Here is a 24,336-nt window from a genome sequence, read left to right as displayed (position 1 = left end):
CCTTCCCTTAAAGGGGAGAGCTACTACGATTCTTTAAGTTAGGTCCATTGGGCCACCAGGGAGTATTTTGGCTGGGCCAGTGACCCAGCACCCAAGGAGGGTGCCAGGCTGCCTGTTGGCGGCCCGAACAAACCCGGGGGCATAATTGTCGGCCCGACATGGCAGTCAGCCGAGAAAAAAAAAAACATGGTGGCAGTGGCAGTGGCAGTAGATCCTCCCCTTTAATGGCAGCTGCACCGCCATTTTAAAAGCACTGCAAGCATAGTGAACCGACAGAAAAAGCTGTTGGAGGCACCGAGTGGCGGCAGCAACATTTTCAGTGTGGAATTTCACGATCGGGGAGCGGGGGCACTCTGATGATGCACTTAGGATGGATCGGCAGCACCAGAGTGGTAGTAGGGGGAGCGGGTCAAAATGGCAGCCATTGCACAAAAATTAGGCAGCCATTGCACTCTGCTGTGGCCAACAGGCTTTAAGGGAAGGGGCAATTTTGGTCCTTTACTGTCCCAACACTCGGCACTACTATGTCAGCTCCATTCTGTATTTTTGCATTGATTAGTTATTAACTTCACCGCTGATAATTAAAAATGTACCCAATTTCCTCTGCATTTGCTAGCCTACTGTCCAAGTGCAGTGCCAAGATTACAACAGAGAAAATCCATCTCTTACTGGTTGAAAACTAATTTTGAATTCTAGATTTTTATCCAATCAGAAAATGGATTGGTAAAATTAAAGTAATAAGTGACATTTAAAAAAAATATGAATAACTTTTTCATCTGACTCCAGACGTGAAAGGCACAGGTTGAAATAACTTGTTGAGAAAATAATTTGCTGAAACAAGTGATCTGATCATCAGTCCATTGGGTGGGTCATGTTAACAGATAATTGGAAATTCCCCCTGCCTCTAGATAACAATGATAAATTATGGAATAAACTGGGTAAGAGAGAGGCGGACAAAGTAGATGTAAGTGGGTGAATACCAACAATTCGGGTGACTGTTTGAATTTTTATTGATGTAAAAGATACAGTGACATTAACATATTGGGAACAAGGTGGTGAATGTAATCACTGGTGTTGCCTGTAATGTGAATATTCTTGATTGAAGGACCATCTTCCAGTCATTGAGGTTTTAATGCTTTGGTAACATAATTGCTCCTTCCTGAGAGGCCTGGAAATCAAAGATGAAGATCATTAAAACACACAATTCTTTGAACTGAATGAAAGTACAATTATACTTCTCTGTAACAATTACGAACATAGGGGGAAACTTTCAATTTTAGCGAGGATGGGAACTGGCGATATCGGACTGTCTGCCCGTTAAAGACAGCCCTCTCAATTTTTATTAATCGAGTGGGGATGTGTAATAGGCGGCTGATCGGATACTGTCAATATTCCGCCCCTGCCAACAGCCATACTTTGTGCATTGGAGGTCGGGCATGTGAATACCAGACTTACGACTAGGTTCTGGGCCAGTGTCAGGGGAGGGTAAAACCATATCATTATTTTTGTCCCTTCTATTTGATCAAAAAAAAGGCAGTGGGGTGATTTGAACTGTGGAAACCAAGGTGGGTGGGCAGATATAATTGCCCAGGTCACGTAACCACCCCGGAGCTGCCGGGAGTTTACAAGTTCACATTTTAACCCGCTCAACTGGGCAGGCAGCACGGACCTCTGCCCAAAGCTGGGGAGGTCTTTTCTAACATATGTATATCGGGTCCCAATGACGCCATCGGAACCCGACTGTAGTTTTTACTAGGAGGCCAGGTGAGAATAGGCAGTGAGATTTCCGCCAGGGCAACCCAGTGGGGGAGTACATCAGCACCAGAAGAGGCCCAAAAAGGTTACGTTTTAATTTTTTTAAATTTTTACTTTCCTTGAAAAGCAGGGCTTTGGTTTAAAGACGTATCTGAAGGATGACACCTCTGATAATGCAGCACTTTTTCAGTAATACACTGGAGTGTCAATTTCTGTAGAGGGGCCTGAACTCCCAAAGTACTTAATCAGAGGTGAGAGTCAAGCTAAGGGATAGACTGAGTAATCACAGCCCAGTCAGTCTAACCTTGGTGGTGGACAAATTACTGGGGAAAAAATTCTGAGGAACAGTATTAATTGTAATTTAGAAAGACAGGACAGTCAGCATGAATTTGTTAAAGGAAGATCGTGACTGACTAACTTGATTGAATTTTTTGAGGAGGTAACAAGGAGGGTCGATGAGGGTAGCATGTTTGATGTAGTCTGCACAGATCTTAGCATGGTTTTTGAGAAGGTTCCAACTGGCAGACTTGTCAGAAAAGTAAAAGCCCATAAGGTCCAAGGGAAAGTGGCAAGTTGGATCCAAAATTAGTTTAGTGGCAAGAAGAAAAGGGTAATGGTCGACTGGAAGGCTGTTTCCAGTGGAGTTCCGCCGAAATCAGTACTAGATCCCTTGCTTTTTGTGGTATATAATCAATGATTTAGATTTCAATGTAGGGAACATGATTAAGAAGTTCGTAGATGATACAAAAATTGGTTATGTGGTTGACAGTAGGAAGATATCAATGGACTGGTCAGGTGGGCAGCAAAGTGGCAAATGGAATTCAATCCGGAAAGGTGTGAGGCAATGCATTTGGGGAGGGTTAACAAGGCAAGAGAATGCACAATAAATAGTCGGATCTTGAGAAGTGTAAAGGAACAGAGGGACTTTGGCGTGCAGGTCCACAAATCCCCGAAGGTAGCAGGACAGGTAGATAAGGTGGTTAAAAAGGCATACGGAATACTTGCCTTTATTAGCCGAGGTATAAAATATAAGAGCAGAGAGGTTGGGCTTAAACTGTATAAAACATTAGTTAGGTCACAGCTAGAGTACTGTGTACAGTTCTGGTTATCACATTACAGGAAGGATGTGATTGCACTACAGAGGGTACAGAGGAGATTTACGAGGATCTTGCCAGGACTGGAGAATTTTAGCAATGAGGAAAGATTGGATAGGCTTGGGTTGTTTCCTTTGGAACAGAGGAGGCTGATGGGAGACTTGATTGAGGTGTGTAAAATTATGAGGGGCCTAGATAGAGTGGATAGGAAGGACATATTTCCCCGAGCAGAGAGGTCAATATCCAGGGAGCATAGATTTAAAGTAATCGGTAGAGGGGAGTTGAGGAGAGCTTTTTTCACCCAGAGGGTGATGGCGGTCTGGAACTCACTGCTTGAAATGGTCGTAGAAGCAGAAACCCTCATCACATTTTAAAAAGTACTTGGATATGCCGTAACCTACAAGGCTACAGACCAAGAGCTGGAAAGTGGGATTAGGCTGGATAGCTCTTTTTCAGCTGGCATAGACACGATGGGTGAAATGGCCTCCTTCCATGCCGCAAATCTGATTCTATATCCTCGCAATCGCAACAAAATAAAGTAATGACATTAATACCAGTTTGCGTATTAGCATCACATTTTTGTTTTCAAGCCTCAGAAGTGTCAATATTGGTCCCCTCACTCAGAACGCCAGCCATATTCTGATAGGTTTAGAAAACATTCTTTAAGATGTAAAATGTTTTAAAAAATTAACTATGGAGTTCTGTTTTACCGACAAGTCCTTGAGAATAAGGTATATCAGAGCACAATGCTGGAATATTTATTTAATTCAAAGCATCTGGGAGAATTTGATTCCAACAATAACATATGGCAAGTTAAAAGTCTTTTGAAATCTTTTTGCTGCCAAACTGTATTATGGATGCCATTAGTTAATGAGAGCTCAGGAGACAGTGGTGACTGTATGAGAATTTTTGGCAACTGAGAAATTTAACCATACTGGCCATTAAAATGGTGGATAAATGAAGACCTGAAGGATGACCTCAGTTTCCTCACTGCCTTCTGGTTAGGAGGCAGCAGTTCTCTTTCACTTTGTTCTTTTCATTTTGCTGCTATTATTCTCATGCATCACCAGGTCTTCCCATGCCATAGATACAATAAGAAATAAAAAAAAATGATAGATTTCATTTGAGCGAAAATGTCTTACTTACTGCTCTATATATTGTAACCTAACTGCATTAAAATATGCCAAGAAACAAAAGATCTTTCCCCACCCACCCCCACAATTTTATCCCTCTCTTTTCCTGATGGTACGAACTCATGCTGCGTAATGGCTCCACAGGCACCAGAAATCCTGACACCTCACCCATGCGGCATAGAAACACAGAAAATAGGTGCAGGAGTAGGCCATTCGGCCCTTCAAGCCTGCACCACCATTTGATAACATCATGGTTGATCATTCCCTCAGTACCCCTTTCCTGCTTTCTCTCCATACCTCTTGATCCCTTCAGCCATAAGGGCCATATCTAACTCCCTCTTGAATATATTCAATGAACTGGCTCCAATCAACAACACTCTGCGGCAGGGAATTCCACAGGTTAACAACTCTCTGAGTGAAGAAGTTTCTCCTCATCTAAGTCCTACCCCTTATCCTAAGACTGTGTCCCCTGGTTCTGGACTTCCCCAACATCGGGAACAATCTACCCGCAACTAACCTGTCCCGTCCCGTCAGAATCTTGTATGTTTCTATGAGATCCCCTCTCATCCTTCTAAACTCCAATGTATAAAGGCCCAGTTGATCCAGTCTCTCTTCATATGACAGTCCAGCCATCCCGGGAATCAGTCTGGTGAACATTCGCTGCACTCCCTCAACAGCAAGAACGTCCTTCCTCAGATTAGGAGACCAAAACTGAACACAATATTCCAGGTGAGGCCTTACCAAGGCCCTGTACAACTGCAGTAAGACCTCCCTGCTCCTATACTCAAATCCCCTAGCTATGAAGGCCAACATACCATTTGCCTTCTTCACCGCCTGCTGTACCTGCATGCCAACTTTCAATGACTGATGAACCATGACACCCAGGTCTCGTTGCACCTCCCCTTTTCCTAATCTGCCACCATTCAGATAATATTCTGTCTTCGCGTTTTTGCCCCCAAAGTGGATAACCTCACATTTATCCACATTATACTGCATCTGCCATGCATTTGCCCACTCACCTAACCTGTCTAAGTCACCCTGCAGCCTCTTAGCGTCCCCCTCACAGCTCACACCGCCACCCAGTTTAGTGTCATCTGCAAACTTGGAGTATTACACTAAATTCCTTCATCCAAATCATTGATGTATATTGCAAAGAGCTGGGGTCCCAGCACTGAGCCCTGCAGTACTCCACTAGTCACTGCCTGCCATTCTGAAAAGGACCCGTTTATCCCGACTCTTTGCTACCTGTCTGCCAACCAGTTCTTTATCCACGTCAGTATATTACCCCCAATACCATGTGCTTTGATTTTGCACACCAATCTCTTGTGTGGGACCTTGTTAAAAGCCTTTTGAAAGTCCAAATACACCACATCCACTGGTTCTCCCTTGTCCACTCTGCTAGTTACATCCTCAAAAAATTCCAGAAGATTTGTCAAGCATGATTTCCCTTTCATAAATCCATGCTGATTTGGACAGATCCTGTCACTGCTTTCCAAATGCGCTGCTATTTATTCTTTAATAATTGATTCCAACATTTTCCCCACCACTGATGTCAAGCTAACCGGTCTATAATTACCCGCTTTCTCTCTCCCTCCCTTTTTAAAAAGTGGTGTTACATTAGCTACCCTCCAGTCCATAGAAATTGATCCCAAGTCGATAGACTGTTGGAAAATGATCACCAATGCATCCACTATTTCTAGGGCCACTTCCTTAAGTACTCTGGGATGCAGACTATCAGGCCCCGGGGATTTATTGGCCTTCAATCCCATCAATTTCCCTAACACAATTTCCCACCTAATAAGGATATCCTTCAGTTCCTCCTTCTCACTAGACCCTCCGTCCCCTAGTACTGCCGGAAGATTATTTGTGTCTTCCTTCATGAAGACAGAACCAAAGTATTTGTTCGACTGGTCTGCCATTTCTTTGTTCCCAATTATAAATTCACCTGAATCTGACTGCAAGGGACCTATGTTTGTCTTCACTAATCTTTTTCGCTTCGCATATCTATAGAAGCTTTTGCAGTCAGTTTTTATGTTCCCAGCAAGCTTCTTCTCGTACTCTATTTTCCCCCTCTTAATCAAAACCTTTGTCCTCCTTTGCTGAATTCTAAATTTCTCCCAGTCCTCAGGTTTGCTGCTTTTTCTGGCCAATTTATATGCCTCTTCCTTGGATTTAACACTATCCTTAATTTCCCTTGTTAGCCACGGTTGAGCCACCTTTACCGTTTTATTTTTTACTCCAGACAGGGATGTACAATTGCTGAAGTTCATCCATATGATCTTTAAATGTTTGCCATTGCCTATCCACCGGCAATCCTTTAAGTATCATTTGCCAGTCTATTCTAGCCAATTCACGTCTCATACCATCGAAGTTATCTTTCCTTAAGTTCAGGACCCTAGTTTATGAATTAACTGTGTCACTCTCCATCCTAATAAAGAATTCTACCATGTTATGGTCACTCTTCTTCAAGGGGTCTCGCACAACAAGATTGCTAATTAGTCCTTTCTCATTACACATCATCCAGTCTAGGATGGCCAGCTCCTTGGTTGGTTCCTCGACATATTGGCCTAGAAAACCATCCCTAATACACTCCAGGAAATCCTCCTCCACCATATTGCTACCAGTTTGGTTAGTCCAATCAATATGTAGATTAAAGTCACCCATGATAACTGCTGTACCTTTATTGCATGCATCCCTTATTTCTTGTTTGATGCTGTCCCCAAACTTACTGCTACTGTTTGGTGGTCTGTACACAACTCCCACTCGCGGTTTCTGCCCCTTGGTATTCCGCAGCTCCACCCATACCGATTCCACATTATCCAAGCTGATGTCCTGTCTTACTATTGCATTAATTTCCTCTTTAATAAGCAATGCCACCCTGCCTCCTTTTCCTCTCTGTCTATCCTTCCTAAATGTTGAATACCCCTGGATACTGAGTTCCCAGCCTTGGTCACCCTGGAGCTATATCTCTGTGATGCCAATTACATCATACCTGTTAACTGCTATCTGCGCAGTTAATTCGTCCACCTTATTCCGAATACTCCTCCCATTGAGGCACAGAGCCTTCAGGCTTTTCTTTCGAACACACTTTGCCCCTTTAGAATTTGGCTGTAATGTGGCCCTTTTTGCTTTTTGCCTTAGGTTTCTCTGCCCTCCACTTTTACTTTTCTTTTTTCTATCTTTTGCTTCTGCCCCCATTCAACTTCCCTCTGTCTCCCTGCATAGGTTCTCATCCTCATTGCGTGAGCCTAGACAATGTGCATACGGAGGCGAAACGACTGTTTGCCCACATTTGCTCTAATACGTTATACATGTCATTAAATAAACCGTTTTGATCCCACAAAGAGATCACGATACAAATGCAGGAAAATTGAAGAGCTCAAGATCCGTTATAAGACACAAATGAGAACTGGTCAGAAGATTTGTCCAGTTTCCTCCCACTTGAAATAAAACCGCTGAACTCTTGTTCCTTCTCGTTATAATAAATGCCCCAAAAATGTAAAAAAATTATTTAAAAATAAACTGGGTGGTGCAGTGCTCAGTAAACTGGCCTTTCACCTCTGAAGCCTAGGTTCAAATCTAACTCAGACTGATGGGAGGAAAGTCTCCTCTCTCTGCTGACTGTATGGGTCCTGTGCAAAATTAGTTTTGGCAGTCCTAAACTTTCTAGTGCTTGAGTTGATGGCACAGAACTGCCCATAATCTGAAACTAAATTCAGTCTCGTTCAGAAAGGCAATAAAGATGTTGGGTGTGGGAAATAGAAAAAGTCACAGTGGTGCAGTACAAATTTGTCTACATCTATCAGCTTCAGCATCTAGTGACGGCTTCACCCTCTTAAAATTTCCCCCTAACTCGTAGGTTTGTATAACTATCCACTTTTGTTCAATAAATTAGCTTTCCATTGGAATTAATCTGCTTTTCCTCATTTATATCCTGTTGATGTAGTTTAGAATTCCATCACGCAGTTCCTGCTCCTTCGACAATGACATTTACAATATATTTTGGTAAGATTTCCTCCATGTGCTATGTGAAACAAAGTAGTAAACATGTTTTTTAAGTATTTTGGTTTCACTATATATGGCAGAGAGATGAAATCTTCCCCAATTTTGGAGCAGAGCTGAGTGAGCTTTTCCTTGGTGTATGTTAGACCCAATTTGGGAATGCTAATTGGCAGTACTTAGTGTCAAAGGTGAAAAAGTGTTCATAAAGAAGCGTTCAAAAAGCACAAAGAAATATTACATATTAATGTTAACTTTTATTTTGAGGGCAACAGGTCTGCAAATGGTTAAAGTCTGAGGATAGGTAAAATGACTTACTAAACAAAAACAATTAGGAGTCATCCTCATTCCTTTCAAGTTGTAAAGATGTTTCTGGACTGCTTAATCTTCTTGGATGTGCCCATTTACTACGATTTAAAAATTGATTAACAAAAATGACAGCTTTTTAATCTGTTTATAAAATGGACCTGTGCAAGATGGAGCCAGGCAATGGCCACCCATTGAAGAAACATTAACATTTTAGGCACTCGGTACTTTCCAATGTGTAGGCGAGCCTTTACTGATGGACTTCCCCTACAGTTCGGGTGTGTGTGAGTACAAGAGCCCAAAGCACTCTGTTGAAAGTATTTCCAGTTCTTTTCCTACAGGACAAAATGACGTGTCAGAGGAGAATTCAGGACATTTAAATAAGTTCTCAACTGTGGGATTAATTTCTCCTAATGTTTACACTAGGGACAGCCCCACGGTTTGCATTAGTTGCCTACCTTTTAGTTTTTAAAACTGAATACTGCAAATCTAAAATGAAAACAAAAAATGCTACAAATACACAGTGGGGTAATTTTCCAACTTTGGATTTCTGGTGGGGAACCGCTTCAGTCAAGAGTGCATATGGAAATTCTGGCATGCACTGTCCGTGATTTTCCAACCATTTAAAAAAATAATGGTTGGAAAATTGTGGCCTGTGTGCCTGAGTTTCTGATATGTGGTTGGATTATGGCATAGGACTCAAATCCACAACTTTTTGAACTAGAGCAATTTGACAATTATTGTAAAAGGAAATATCTGCTCAGTTATTGCCATCTCTTCAACACTCTTTCACTTCAGCTCTGTTTCATGCTTCCAAAAAGGCCAGGGTTTGAGGCCACTTGCATTACAGCCGAGGATTGAGGTTCACACACAGCCACATTACAAGGACAAGATGCTTTGTGCATTTGCATTGTGATCTATCAAATTGCAGCAGGGTTGTATTTCAATAACTTACTCTCAAATTCCTGATGCTCTCAGACCAATCCATGCATGCAATCTGTGGAATTGCAGTGAGAATTATAGTCAAAGCCTTGTTTGCATTTTCCTTCATTATTTTGAGGACTTTTTCCACAGTGACCTGTAGTTTAAATGAGGAAAAAAAAAATCAGTTTTCTTCACAGGTAACAATTTACTGACTCATTGATCTCCATAGTGGAGGAGTTCCTCTCTGCATTATGTGTGTCAAAATTGTAAACTCGTTGTTTGTAAAAGCAAAGGTCGGTGATTCGGGAGGCCGCAGAGGTCGGTGAGTCAGTAGGCCCTCAGGTCGGCGAGTAGGTAGGCCCTGTGAGGTCGGTGAGTCAGTAGGCCCTCAGGTCGGCGAGTAGGTAGGCCCTGTGAGGTCGGCGAGTACGTAGGCCTGTGAGGTCGGCAAGTCGGTAGGCCGCGAGGTCGGCGAGTCGGGAGTTTGGAGGCCGGGAGTTCGGAGGCCAAGAGGTCGGGAGGCCACAGAGGTCAGTGAGTTCGGGAGGTCACAGAGGTCGGTGAGGTGAGTTGGTGAGTAGCTCTCTTTTCTCTATTTCTTTTTAAGTAGATTTTAAACTAGATAAGGCTAACTAGAGGGATGGCAGTGCAGCTCAGTCCTGTGGCATGTGAAAAGTCCTGGAATCTTCGCGCAACCTGGACAACCATGTGTGCTGGAGGTCTCTCCAGCTTCAACTGCTCGAGCTCTGCGTTTTGGAGCTGGAGCAGCGGGTGGAGTCAATACGATGCATCTGCGAGGCTGAGAACTACGTGGATAGCACGTTTCAGGAGGTGGTCACCCCACAGCTTAAAGGCGTGCAGGTAGAGAGGAAGTGGGTGACCACTAGACGTAGTAAGTGTGCTAGGCAGGTAGCGCAGGAGTCCCCCCGTGAGTCCATCTCGCTTTCAAACCGATACTCACTTCTGAGTATCGGTGAGGACGATGGTGGCTCTGTGGAGTGAAGCCAGAGCCAATTCCAAGGCACCACGGGTGGCTCAGTTGCACAGGCGGAGGGACGAAGAACAAAAGAGCCCTAGTGATTGGGGATTCTATAGTTAGGGGAACAGACAACCTTTCTGCGGCCATAGACATGACACCTGAATGATTTTGTGCCTCCCTGGTGCCAGGGAGAAGGATGTCACAGAGCGGATGCAGGGCATCCTGGGAGGGGGAGGGTAAACAGCTCGAGGTTTTGGTCCATATTGGGACCAACGACATAGGTAAAATGAGGGATGACATCCTACAGGAAGAATTCAGGCAGCGAGGAAGAAAATTAAAGAGGTAGGACCTCAAAGGTAGTAATCTCCGGGTTACTACCAGTGCCACATGCTCATGAGTATAATAGAAGGCTAGAGAGGATGAACACGTGGCTGGAAAGTTGGTGTAGGAGGGAGGGCTTTAAATTCTTGAGCCATTGGGACCGCTTCTGGGGGAGATGGGACCTGTACAAACCGGACAGGTTGCACCTCAACAGCGCGGGGACCAATATCCTCGCAGGGAGTTTAGCTAGTGCTGTTGGGGAGAGTTTAAACTAGCTTGGCAGGGGGATGGGAACCGGAGAACGTATTCAAAAGGGAAGGAAGTAAAGCTGAAATTGGATAGCAAGAATCTAGAAAGCGAGTCTGTAAGACAGAGGAAACAGGGCTTAGCATGTAGTAAGCAAGGAGGTCTTCCTGTGCTGAATGGTATATATTTTAATGCAAGGAATATAGCAAATAGGGTGGATGAGCTAATAGCACAGAGTATGACATTATAGCCATTACAGAAACATGGCTGAAAGAGGGGCAGGTTTGGAAGATCAATATTCCTGGCTGCAGGATTTTTAGACAAGATAGAGAGGGAGGTAAAAAGGAGGGTGGGGCGGAGGTTGCGGTACTGATTAAAGAAACTATTACAGCGGTGAGAAGGGATGATATGTTAGAGGGATCATCAACTGAGGCCATATGAATCGAATTGAAAAATAAAAAAGAGGCGATCACACTGCTGGGCGTGTATTATAGACCCTCAAACAGGGGAGGGAGATAGAGGAGCAAATATGTAGGCAAATTGCTGTGAAGTCTGAAAACCATAGGGTAGTAATAGTAGCGGATTTTAACTATCGAAATATTGATTGGGACAAATTTAGTGTGAAGGGTATAGAGGGTGCGGAATTCTTGAAATGCATTCAAGAGAACTTTTTTAATCAGTATGTAGCAAGCCCAACACGAGAGGGGGCGGTCTTGGATTTAGTTTTGGGGAATGAAACTGGGAAGGTTGAAGGGGTATTAGTGGGAGAGCACTTAGGTGCCAGTGACTATAATTCAGTCAGATTCAAGTTGGTTATAGATAAGGACAAGAATAGGCCTGGAATAAAAATTCCGAATTGGGGAAAAGCTAATTTTGCTAAGTTAAGGAGTGATTTGGCCATAGTGGACTGGAAACAGCTCCTTGTGGGTAAATCAGAGTCGGAACAGTGGGAGGCATTCAGGGAGGAGATCAGGAAGGCTCAGGCCAAACATGTGCCCTTAAAGAAAAAGTCTGGGAAAACTAATTCTAGAGCCCCCTGGATGTCTAGGGACTTACAGGGGAGAATTAAGAAAAAAAGGGACGCTTATGTCATATACCAATGGCTAAACACTTTAGAATCTTTAGAGGAATATAGAAAGTTAAGAGACAAAATTAAAAAGGATATTAGGAATGCTAAGAGAGAGCACAAGAAATTCTTGGCCAGTAAAATTAAGGAAAACCCTTTGATGTTCAATAAATATATTAAGAGTAAGAGGGTAATTAAAGAAAGGGTAGGGCCTATTAGAGACCATGAGAGATCTTTGTGTGGAGAAGGAAGATGTTGGGAGGGTTGTTAACGAATACTATGCATCTGTTTTCACAAAAGGGGTAATGCAGATACTGCTATCGAGGAGGAGTGTGATATTCTGGATGAAATAAATATAGTGAGAGAGGAAGTATTAAGGGTTTAGCAGCTTTGAAAGTAGATAAGTCCCCAGGCCCGGATGAAATGCGTCCCAGCCTGTTGAGGGAAGTAAAGGAGGAAATAGCAGAGGCCTTGACCATCATTTTCCAGCCCTCTTTGGATCTGGGCATGGTGCTGGAGGATTGGAGGACTGCTAATGTAATACCCCTGTTTAAGAATGGAGAAAGGGATAGGCCGAGTAATTACAGGCCTATCAGCCTAACCTCAGTGGTGGGAAAATTATTGGAAAAAATCCTGAAAGACAGGATAAATCTGCATTTGGAAAGGCAAGGATTAATTAGGGACAGTCAGCATGGATTTGTTAAGGGAAGATCGTGTTTGACTAACCTGATTAAATTTTTTGAGGAGGTAACCAAGAGGGTCGATGAGGGTAGTGCGTACAATGTAGTATATATGGACTTTAGCAAGGCTTTTGATAAGGTCCCACATGGTAGACTGGTCATGAAGCCCATGGGATACAGGGCAAAGTGGCAAGTTGAATCCAAAATTGGTTTGGAGGTATGAAGCAAAGGGTAATGATTGATGGATGTTTTTGTGACTGGAAGGATGTTTCCAGTGGGGTTCCGCAGGGCTCAGTACTGGGTCCCTTGCTTTTTGTGGTATATATCAACGATTTAGATTTGAATATAGGAAGTATGATCAAAAAGTTTGCAGACGACACTAAAATTGGCGGTGTGGTTGATAATGAAGAGGAAAGTCATGGGCTGCAGGAGGATATCAATCTACTGGTCAGGTGGGCAGAGCAGTGGCAAATTGAATTTAATTCAGAGAAGTGTGAGGTGATGCACTTTGGGAGGGCTAATAAGGAAAGGGTAGACACATTAAGCGGTAGGCCACTTAATAGTGTAGATGAACAAAAGGACCTTGGAGTGCTTGTCCACAGATCCCTGAAAGTAGCAGGCCAGTTGGATAAGGTGGTTAAGAAGGCATACGGAATGCTTGCCGTTATTGGCTGAGGCATAGAATATAAGAGCAGGGAGGTTATGCTTAAATTGTATAATACTTTGGTTAGGCCATAGCTGGAGTGCTGCGTGTAGTTCTGGTCGCCGTATTATAAGAAGGACATGATTGCACTGGAGAGGGTGCAGAGGAGATTTACTCGGATGCTGCCTGGAATGGAGGATCTTAGCTATGAAGACAGATTGGATAGGCTGGGTTTGTTCCCATTGGAACAGAGAAGGTTGAGAGACCTCATCGAGGTGTACAAAATATTAAGGGGCCTGGACATAGTGGATAGTAAGGGTCCAATTCCATTGGTGGAGGGGTCTATTATAAGGGGGCATAGTTTTAAGGTGGTTGATGGAAGGTTTAGAGGGGATTTGAGGGGGAGCTTCTTTACGCAGATGGTTGTGGGGATCTGGAACTCGCTGCCTGGAAGAGTGGTGGATGCAGAAACCCTCACCATTTTTAAGAGATGGTTGGATGGCACTTAAAGTGCTGTAACCTGCAGGGTTACAGACCTAGAGCTGGTAACTGGGATTAGACTGGATGACCTTTGATTGGACGGCGCAGATATAATGGTAAGTACTGCAGGGAATAGAATACGGCCAGAGGGATATCCTGGACTAATGTCGATCGCCTGGATGGGTCGGAGAGGAATTTTCCCAGATTTTTTTCTCCCTAAATTGGCCTGGGTTTTTATCTGGTTTTTGCCTCTCCCTGGAGATCACATGGCTCAGGTTGGGGTGGAGTGTAGAATATTTCAGTATAAGGGGTGTTGCTGTTGTGTGAGGCGGACTGGTTGGGCTGGGTGCTCTTTGCCTTTCCGTCATTGTTCATAGGTTTATATGTAACCTTTAGGGCTGCTGACCAAGGGCTCTTTGTTGGCCGATGCAGACACGATAGGCCGAAGTGGCCTCCTTCTGCGCTGTAAATTTCTACTTTTCTATGATTTTGACATATAATGCCCAAAGGAAACTGCTCCCACCCTCTTCTCCCACATTTCTTCTCTTGTACATTCGTGGTTCTTAATAGTGCAACACAGAAAAGGACAGACTGCTTGCGTATTGTAGGTGACCGAGATACATATACTATTACAGATACTTATATGAACAATACTGACATCGTAACACTTTTACCTCTGAGTCAGAAGGGTAAGAGTTCAAGCTGCATTTGAGGACTTGAGCACATAATAAAGTCAGGTATTTCAGTACAGTGCTGATGGAGTGCTGCATTGTCAGGTTTGGTCTTTCAAATGGGACGTTAAACATAGAAACATAGGCCCCAAGTTTCCACACACGGCAAAACAGGCACCCCTCTGAGCTGGGCGCCCGTTTCTCGCGCCGAAAACGGCGCCTGAAAAAAAACGTGCTATTCTCGAGCGCTTTGCAGCTCGATGTCAGCTTGGCGCGATGCCCAAGGGGCGGAGCCTACCACTCGCGCCGATTTTGTAAGTAGGAGGGGGCGGGTACCATTTAAATGAGTTTTTTTCGTGCCGGCAACCCTGCGCGTGCGCGTTGGAGCGTTCGAGCACGCGCAGTGTGAAGGAAACATTGGCACTAGGCCATTTTTGTAGTTCTTTGTAGCTGTTCAATTTTTAACATTTTTTAATAAAAGCACATTGCCATCAGCATCAGCACTGAGGCTTCTTGCAGCAGTGAGAAGGCTGCAGGAAGCCTCAGAAGTTGAGGCAGCCGTTTCCCGACGGGCCCGACCGACGGCAGGGGGACCTCTCCCCACCCCCCCTGCCGTCGGGAATGGCTGCCTCAACTTCTGAGGCTTCCTGCAGCCTTCTCCCTGCCTCCTCCCTGCCTCCCCCCCCTGCCGTCGGTCGGGCCCTTACTGCCTCCCCCCCGCTGCCGTCGGGAACGGCTGCTGCCGTCGGTCGGGCCCTCCCTGCCTCCCCCCCCTGCCTCCTCCCTGCCTCCTCCCTGCCTCCCCCCCCTGCCGTCGGTCGGGCCCTTACTGCCTCCCCCCCGCTGCCGTCGGGAACGGCTGCTGCCGTCGGTCGGGCCCTCCCTGCCTCCCCCCCCTGCCTCCTCCCTGCCTCCTCCCTGCCTCCCCCCCCTGCCGTCGGTCGGGCCCTTACTGCCTCCCCCCCCCTGCCGTCGGGAACGGCTGCTGCCGTCGGTCGGGCCCTCACTGCCTCCCCCCCGCTGCCGTCGGTCGGGCCCTCACTGCCTCCCCCCCACCCCCTGCCGTTGGGAACGGCTGCCTCAACTTGTGAGGCTTCCTGCAGCATTCTCCCTGCCTGAAGCACTTTCACACAGGTAGGAACATGGTTTATTTAATCTTTTCTTTGCTTATAAATTTTTATTCAGGTTGGATTTATTTGTATAATATTTGTATAAGTATAACTAAGGATTGATTGTAGAATTTAATGACTTCCCTCCCCCCTCCACCCCCCACCTCGTTCCCGACGCCTAATTTGTAACCTGCGCCTGATTTTTTAATGTGTAGACAAGGTTTTTTCAGGCCTACAAAAATCTTCACTTGCTCCATTCTAAGTTAGTTTGGAGTACGTTTTCACTGTGGAAACTTTCAAATCAGGCGTCAGTGGCTGGACACGCCCCCTTTTGAAAAAAAAATTCTGTTCAAAACTGTTCTAACTGACTAGAACTGCAGAAAACTTAAATGTGGAGAATTGCAATTTCTAAGATACTCCGTTCTCCACCAGTTGCTCCTAAAAATCAGTAGCAAATCATGTGGAAACTTGGGGCCATAGAAAATAGATGCAGGAGTAGGCCATTCAATAAGATCATGGCTGATCATTCCTTCAGTACCCCTTTCCTGCTTTCTCCCCATACCCCTTGATCCCCTTAGCCGTAAGGGCCATATCTAACTCCCTCTTGAAGATATCCAATGAACTGGCGTCAACAACTCTCTGCGGCAGGGAATTCCACAGGTTAACAACTCTGAGTGAAGAAGTTTCTCCTCATCTCAGTCCTAAATGGCCTACCCCTTATCATAAGACTATGTCTGCCCCAACATTGGGAACATTCTTCCCGCATCTAACCTGTCCAGTCCCGTCAGAATCTTATACGTTTCTATGAGATCCCCTCTCATCCTTCTAAACTCCAGTGAATAAAGGCCCAGTTGATCCAGTCTCTCCTCATATGACAGTCCAACCATCCCTGGAATCAGTCTGGTGAACCTTCGCTGCACTCCCTCAATAGCAAGAACATCCTTCCTCAGATTAGGAGACCAAAACTGAACACAATATTCCAGGTGAGGCCTCACCAAGGCCCTGTACAACTGCAGTAAGACCTCCCTGCTCCTATACTCAAATCCCCTAGCTATGAAGGCCAACATACCATTTGCCTTCTTCATCGCCTGCTGTACCTGCATGCCAACCTTCAATGACTGATGAACCATGACTCCAAAGTCTCGTTGCACCTCCCCTTTTCCTAATCTGCCGCCATTCAAATAATATTCTGCCTTCGTGTTTTTGCCCCCAAAATGGATAACCTCACATTTATCCACATTATACTGCATCTGCCATGCATTTGCCCACTCACCTAACCTGTCCAAGTCATCCTGCAGCCTCTTAGCGTACCCCTCACAGCTCACACCGCCACCCAGTTTAATGTCATCTGCAAACTTGGAGATATTACACTCAATTCCTTCATCCAAATTGTTAATGTATATTGTAAAGAGCTGGGGTCCCAGCACTGAGCCCTGCGGCACTTCACTAGTCACTGCCTGCCATTCTGAAAAGGACCCCATTTATTCCGACTCTCTGCTTCCTGTCTGCCAACCACTTCCCTATCCACGTCAGTACATTACCCCCAATACCATGTGCTTTGATTTTGCACACCAATCTCTTGTGCGGGACCTTGTCAAAAGCCTTTTGAAAGTCCAAATACACCACATCCACTGGTTCTCCTTTGTCCACTCTGCTAGTTACATCCTCAAAAAATTCCAGAAGAAACTAAGGATCCATGTTCTGGTGATCCATGGGATTATTTGAAGAGGAACAAGGTGTTCTCCCAGTGTCCCAGTCAATATTTCTCCCTCAATCAATCCCACTGAAACAGATTAAATGGTCATACGTGGGACTTTGCTGTCTGAAAATTATTTGCTACGGTTGTCTACCTAACAATAGTGACTGAACTTCAAAAAAATAATTAATTGATTATATGTCAGGACATCCTGAGGTTGTGATAAGCTGCTATATAAATCATTTAAAGGAATGATTTGGATGACATAATTCACCCTCACTGCTTCTGTAACCATTACGGACGCTTTTGACTAAAGGCCTTCCTTGCAAGCCTCCCAAACTCCATCCTACACAACTCCAACTCCTTCTAAACTCCCACACTAAGCTCCACTTGCCCATGAATCGCATTCTTGCCAACCTGGTTTCCAACCACTGGCACCTTGATTTCAAAATCCTCATCTTCATCTTCAAATTCCTCCATAGCCTCTGCAATCTTTTTCAGGCTCGTGTCCCAGCTCACACCTTCTGTTCTCCTGATTCTGGCCTACTGGGTGCCCCATTCCTCTCAACTCAACCACTGGTGGCAAAGACTTCAGTCATCGCTTTCTCCCTGTACTCTTTCATCTGAGAAAGGGCTTGTAAATGGAGGGAACATGTTGAAAAAAGGCTAACCCAATCATTATTTGATTATATTGATGTAAATATTAAGATCAACATTTCAGTTAAAAAAATTCAAATTGACATGAAAAGTTTGAGGGGGAGAAATTCGGGAGTGCCTCGTTTGGGGAGTTAATTTTTTTAAGTTAATGCCAGGCATTAATATTTATTAACTTTTACAAAATTCAGCATTTGCACTCCAGGAAGTGGAGCACAAAATGAAGTGCTCCACTTCCTTCCCGGAGGGCAAGAGGCAGCAGGCAGGCCGGTGAGTGGTGTAGCACTGTACAATGGGCCGTGCAGTGCTGCCGTGTTGGAAGCTCCTTCCCTCCCTTAAAGAGAAGGGCCATTGCTGCAGGCTCTGCAAAAGAAGAACTTATCTTTTCCCCGACGGCAGCCACAATCCGGCCCGATCAGCCCAATGCACTGTAGCAGATTGGCGGGGCTGATCGATCGAGGGCAAGAAACAGCGAAAAATTTGAAAGAGAGGATTGACATTTTTTTGTTACTTACCTTGGCCACCTCACCTTTAAGCATCACCCCCGATGAACGCCTCCTGCAGCTGTCGGTGTTGTCGCTCGGCGGTGCTGCAGGGGACGGAACTGAAGTCTGGCGCTACCGGGGCGATGTGCACGGCGATGTCATGATTTTTGGGCAAAGTAGGTCGGGATGCAATGCCATGCCGCCACAAACCTCCCGCAGAATATGGCGGGAGTCGATCTTCTCGCCGCGCCTGCTTGCTAAGTACTTTGCATCCTGTTATCGCCCCCCGTAGGCGATAATGAGGCCAATTTCTAGGCCTGAAGCTTTTATTTGAAAAAGGCTTGACTAATGCAACTGTGACTTTGTCAGTTATGAAATAAAATATATCACACGATGAACGATATTAATATCCTATATTCATGTGTACACAGTGCTCAAAATTCAAAGCAATCAGTTTTTCTATAAATGAGCTAAAGTTTTCATTGAAAAGTATATATCAAATTTACAAAGCTGATTTCATCAAATTATTGTAAAAATGATATATAGCAGAGACATAGCATTTGATAGATGAGCACATGAGCCATTGGTACCCCAAGCAGCTGCAAACAAAACAAATGTCTACCCTTCCCTAATATAAGGAAACCTCACCCTTGATTGAGTGCTGTAGAAATGAATGATTAATAGCTTATACAAATGGCATGTGTTGCCATGGTGTTTTGCAATAGTGTTAGAATCATCATCATCATAGGCAGTCCCTCGAAATGAGGATGACTTGCTTCCACCAGCCACCACACGGGCTTGACAGAGCTAGGTCTTGGTCCAGTGCCAAGGATTACCCAAGACAACTGGAGACCAGCTCTGCTGCACGGACCAAGTGCGCACACATATCTCAAGTGTGGGCTGGCCCGTGCTGCCCCTGGGCCCCTGGCCCCGAACTCACGCCTCCCCCTGGGCCCAGATCACATCCCTCCACAGTCTCTCACTGCTCTTTCGCCCAGACCTCGCCACTCCTGCTGTGTCTGCCCTTGCTCCCATCATCGACCTGGACCTTGCTGACGTCACTCTTCGCTGCCGTTGATCTCCTGCACCAGCTCGCGCTGTGCCTTGTAGTGGCCTGCCTCCACGCTGCCCATGGTCATCGCTCGCCACTCCTTTTATGGCCCCAACCTGCCGCTGATGATCTCTCACAGGTCGGGGCCTCCACGCTGCCCAGGGCCACCGCACGACGCTCCTTTTATGGCCCCTGGTGCTTGGTGCCATTTACATATGGACATATGATAAGAACAGCTGGTCCATTGAGCCTATCCCACTCCAGCATGGTGCAATTGCTACATGCTATAAGCTCCATGCCCCCCCTTAATGCAATCAAGTAATCTCCAAGGAACGGCAAAAAGAAAGAGAACCGCAGTCAAAGTAAGAAAAAAATCTCTACAGGGCCATGAATCTTGTTACTGTCTTTCCACAAAGTCTGGGGTGCTGCATGCTACTAGTACCAATTCTGGTAGTGACAGGATTTTCAAACCACATGGAATATTTGTACCAGTGCATAGTGATATAAGAGTACAGGTGAAAAAGCGAGCAGTACAATGGAAAAATACGCACAGGCCAGAAGTTAGTGACTAGAATTCGACTTCCTTTATTGCTCCATGTTATTATCTTGTATAATACTTTATGGTTCATACTTGACTTATTGAAAACATAAAACAGAATGGAGCTATGTATAAAATTTGTATGGCAAACATCCAGATGTTTATTTAATACATCCTTTTTTTTATATCAAATTAAGTTTTAAAGGAAGTTTGTCTGGAATGTGTTTTTCTTTTGACTTTTTCCAAAAAGAATTGCTGTTATTAATTTCTGGGGAGGTAAAGAAAGCATCCAGCTATGGAAAGGGTTGATATAGTCAATGTTTCCATTTCAAATTTTGCCGAGAGAACCAATGAAGCAAGAATAAAATAAATTTTAAAAGATAATCTGGATGGAAAATAGAATACAAGGGCCTTTAAAGGCGGCCGTTAAGGCCGGTTTTGTAAAAAAAAATGGCGACCACCTCATTTCTGCCACAGAACATGGCAGCCACCATATGGGACAGGTCAGCAGTGCTGCTGTTGCCTGCACTCGTATCTAGTTACCAGCAGCTTGATCTCAATCAGTGTGCAGCACCAAATTGACACAAGCTCATCCATTTTGGACCTCGCCGCTCCTCTTACTACCCTCTCCAAAGCACATTCATATGTTCAGCCCGGGGCATAGAGTCAGGAGAAAGCAGCTGTGAGCTATAAGCCATACACTAAATAGCTACTGAGATAACTGGTAACTATAGAGAGCCCGGACTGTGTAATTGGAGTGAAAACTGCTTCCAATGAGTTGCATCAAATCTCCTTCCGATCAGTCAAACATTACAGGAGATAAATACTTTTAAAATAAACAATACTATATTACAGTTGTAAGAATCTCGCATTTCTTCAAATTTTATACATTGGAGACGAAATTCAGTATTGTCCTGTTTGGGGGCGCTAACCGAGGCGAGGTGGGACTTCCTGCGCCTGACGCGGTCTGGCACCGGCCACGAAATTGGGATTACTGCCCCCGAGAGGAACACAATGTCTGGTGCTCCACTTCCTCTCGAGGGTGGGACCGGGGCAGTATGCGCGTCCTCTCCGCATAGCGCTTGCGCGAGCACAGGACCCTCCCCTTCCATTAAAAGGGAGGGAAAGCTGCGAGCTCTGTAGTGAGGCGAGGGGCCTCCGCTATGTCACCGGGGATGCGGGGTGCTGATGCACAGAAGCAGAATGCTGGGCTGCACCATTGCGACACAGACTCCGCAAAATAGACAATGAAACACCGGACTGCTAAATCGTCCGGAAAAATAAAATGGCGCCGCGCACATTCCCCATTACGTTTTACTCCGCAAGCGGAGTGCGGCCCGTGAGGCTGGCACTGATATTGCCCGCGGCGGCCTCATGGGGCGATATCCAATTTCCTCTGCGGGGGAGAAAATGGGTCACTGTGCACTGCGACGTGGCCTGGGGTGCTACTGGCGGGATCATTTCCTGCCAGTTTGCACCTCCGCTAGCTCCTGCAAAATTTAGCGCGAACCGATAGCCCAGTCCCCGCCGAAAAATCGGGAGGCGCAAACGACGTAAATTTCTCCCCCATTTGGTTTTCTAATTTAGGAACTGATAAAATAATATGCAAAGTTTGGAAGTCGGTTTTTAAAAGGCTCAACACTTTATTCTCGCCAAGACCTCTTCAAAAGTTTGCTGTTGTTAAAAAATTTAATTGTACCCTCTTCTGCACGATTTACACCAGTAAACTCCTGACCAAGAGGTTCATGTTTCCTTTTTTAAAAATGTATTTCAATTGATTTCTCATGCAACACATCTATGCCACAGTCTTTATGTGGTGTTTCCAGTCACAGTACTTCCAGACCTGAGCCTGTGCTTTAAGACCCACATCCCCAATCTGATATAAGAACATAAGAAATAGGAGCAGGTGTAGGCCCTACAATCCTTAAACCTGCTCCGCCATTCAATAAGATCATGGCTGATCATCGACCCCACCTGGTCTTCCCGCCTGATCTCCATATCCCTTGATGCCCCTGGGCTCCATAAATCTATCTATCTCAGCCTTGAATATATTCAGAGACTGAGCATCCACAGCTCTCTGGGGCAGAGAATTTCAAATATTCACAACTCCCTGAGTGAAGAAATTCCTCCTCATTTCTGTCTTAAATGGCCTACCTTTTATCCTTAGAGACTCCAATCAGGGGAATCAACCTCTCAGCATCTATCCGTCAATCCCCTTCAGGCAGTGGCGTAACTACGCCAACGCAGTGACATTGGGGCCCTCACCTGAAGGGGGGCCCACCGCCTGCCTGCTCGCAAACTCGTTGACGCTGTGGCTCAGCTGGAAAATGCTCTTGTCCATCCTCTTGGTGAAAGTTTTGAACCCGTCAACCCTGCTCTCCACCTCCTGCAGGTCGAGGGGGCTCTGCGGGTGCTGAGCGTCAGGAAGAAGTTGCCCCCCACTATGTCGTCCTTCTCGGCTTTCCTCTTGCCCTGCTTCCAAGCCTTTTTGTCGTTGCTGGTGAGGAGATGCTGGAAGGTGTCGCAGCGGGCCAGCACCAGGTGGCTCGTCATGTGGTTCATCCACAGGGTCAGCCCTTTCTTCCGCTTGGAGATGAAGTCCTCCTCGAAGCGGCCGGTGGCTTGCTTCTCGGGGATGTGAGGCACTGAGATGACGGGGAACTTCTCCACAAGCCGGCCGTACAGCCAGTTGAAGTGCTTGCAGTGCCAGTTGACTGGGCACTGAGTGTGATTAGGCACCAGGCGGTACGAGATGTAGCTCTTGATGCCCTTGAACTTGGTCTGCTTGGTGGGTTGGTCGATGGAGCAGGTGAACGGGTAAGGGTTCTTCTGCCACTCGGGGCCGTGCGGGCCGGCTGCCAATCAGATCTTGTCACAGTCCTTGACGAAGCCCAGGATGAATGCCTCGCCGCCCGTCTTGACGAAGGTGGAGAACCGGTTGAGGCTCCTGCTGACTGTGGCCGTGTTCTTGGGAGGAGGAGGCGGTGGCCGAGGAGGAGGAGGACAGCGCCCCCCCGACATTCGGCCGCCGGCCCCCGTGCTCACTCGATAACGGCCCGTTCCGTCGAAAACCGAGAATCTGTTGCCATCGCCGCCACCCCGCCTCCCCTGTTCCCGCCGCCCCCGGACAGCGGCTCGTCCGCCACCATCGAGTTATCGCCCCAGTCGTCGCTGCCCGACTCTTGGTGCTGCAGCCCTGCCAGGACCAGCCCCCCCGAGGCGGCTGCCTATTTGGGCGAGAGGCGGGGGGGGGCAGAAGGTGCTGGCGGCGGGGCAGGCCAGCAGGGGGAAGCCACTGGAGGTCTGAGGCTGAGGTGGCGCTGCGTTGTTGTAGCCGCCGGTCGGCATGTTGGCATAGCTGGAGGCGGGAGGGGCTCGGCGGCACTGGCACCGGGCGCAGCGTTTCCCCCGCTTCCGGCCCGCAGGATCTGCACGTACGAGACCAGGAATAGGCCCCTCTGGCCACGGCTGTTGGCTCCCTCCAGCCAGCCCTCGATGTCGTGCTCGCTGTACACGGTCAGTACCTCGTCCTCCAGCACCGAGATCTCGCCCACATTTTTGCTCTGGAAATCGTACATAGCCCGAGCCTGGAGTACCATCGTCCTGCCGTCCGCACCCGGCTCAGCTCCGCTCCTGGACCCCGTGGTAACCCCCCACCCCGTAAACCCTCCCCCACACCGATCCTGGCTCCCTCTCACACTGGCTCCCTCAGACCCCGAACTCCCTCTTCGTTCCCCCGGACCCCCTCACTCAAGGGGCGGCTGCTCCGGGTCTTTCCTGGCCGGCTGCACTTTTCCCTCTGGTTCTATGATTTAAAAAACATCTATGTTTGCATTGGTTGCCACATCCTCTATTACGCCACTGCCTTCAGGGATGCAGGCTAGTGCACTGTCACTGTTAGCTGCAAGGTGGTGCATCCATATCCTCATCCCCTCCAGCACCATGGTGGAGCACAAAGCTCCACACAGCAAAAATCTGGGTGCGATATCTATGGGCCTATGGCAGCCAGCAAAGGTGGGAGTACCAGGCAGTCTGGTACCCATTTGTGGACCACACACAAAACCCAGACAAATATCTGAGAACGTAAGAGGGGAGCCATGGACAAAAAAATAGTTCCCAATGTGCCACAACTGACAATGCTCCAACCCTACAAGGGCCATCAGTGGACTCAATACCTCCTGAACCAGTAAAACCCAGGAGCCGTCACCAAATTATCCCAAACAGTACATTGCCGAGAATGCCGCACCGATCCTTTAGATGCAATCTTTGGCCTCCTGCTGACGTTACCGTTGGAAAGAGCACGTTGCACAAGAGATTCTGCGCTTCATTAATTTAAATCAGCGGGCAGCACCAAGATACCGGTGCTGCCAGTGCTCTTTTTGCGGGCGGCCGTTAACCTTGGCCTGTGGTAATACCGCCCATTTCTGGGCCTAACCGAATTTCTTGGCCTATTTGTCAGACATAAAAATAAAGAGTACACAAGTAGTGGAAGCATGTGAATGGGCT

At 46.4% G+C, this 24,336-nt stretch overlaps 1 protein-coding gene and 1 pseudogene across 1 annotated transcript in view; both read right to left on the bottom strand.

Moving 5' to 3' along the window:
- Positions 1-986: 986 nt before the first annotated feature.
- Positions 987-24,336, bottom strand: part of mtap (methylthioadenosine phosphorylase) — a 306,586-nt gene continuing 283,236 nt past the window's right edge. The window contains exons 7-8 of the mRNA XM_070857020.1: positions 9,243-9,365; positions 987-1,168 (exon numbers count right to left, since the gene is read on the bottom strand). Of these exons, the coding sequence (XP_070713121.1) occupies positions 1,130-1,168; positions 9,243-9,365 (162 nt within the window). The 3' untranslated portion in view covers positions 987-1,129. The remainder of the gene's footprint in view (positions 1,169-9,242; positions 9,366-24,336) is intronic.
- Positions 17,469-23,429, bottom strand: LOC139261072 (sorting nexin-18-like; annotated as a pseudogene).

This window comes from Pristiophorus japonicus, chromosome 1 (assembly GCF_044704955.1).
Source record: "Pristiophorus japonicus isolate sPriJap1 chromosome 1, sPriJap1.hap1, whole genome shotgun sequence".
In the NCBI taxonomy this organism is placed as follows: domain Eukaryota; kingdom Metazoa; phylum Chordata; class Chondrichthyes; family Pristiophoridae; genus Pristiophorus; species Pristiophorus japonicus.
The sequence above is the reverse complement of the archived record's forward strand: the minus strand, read 5'-3'. Positions and strand labels throughout refer to the sequence as shown.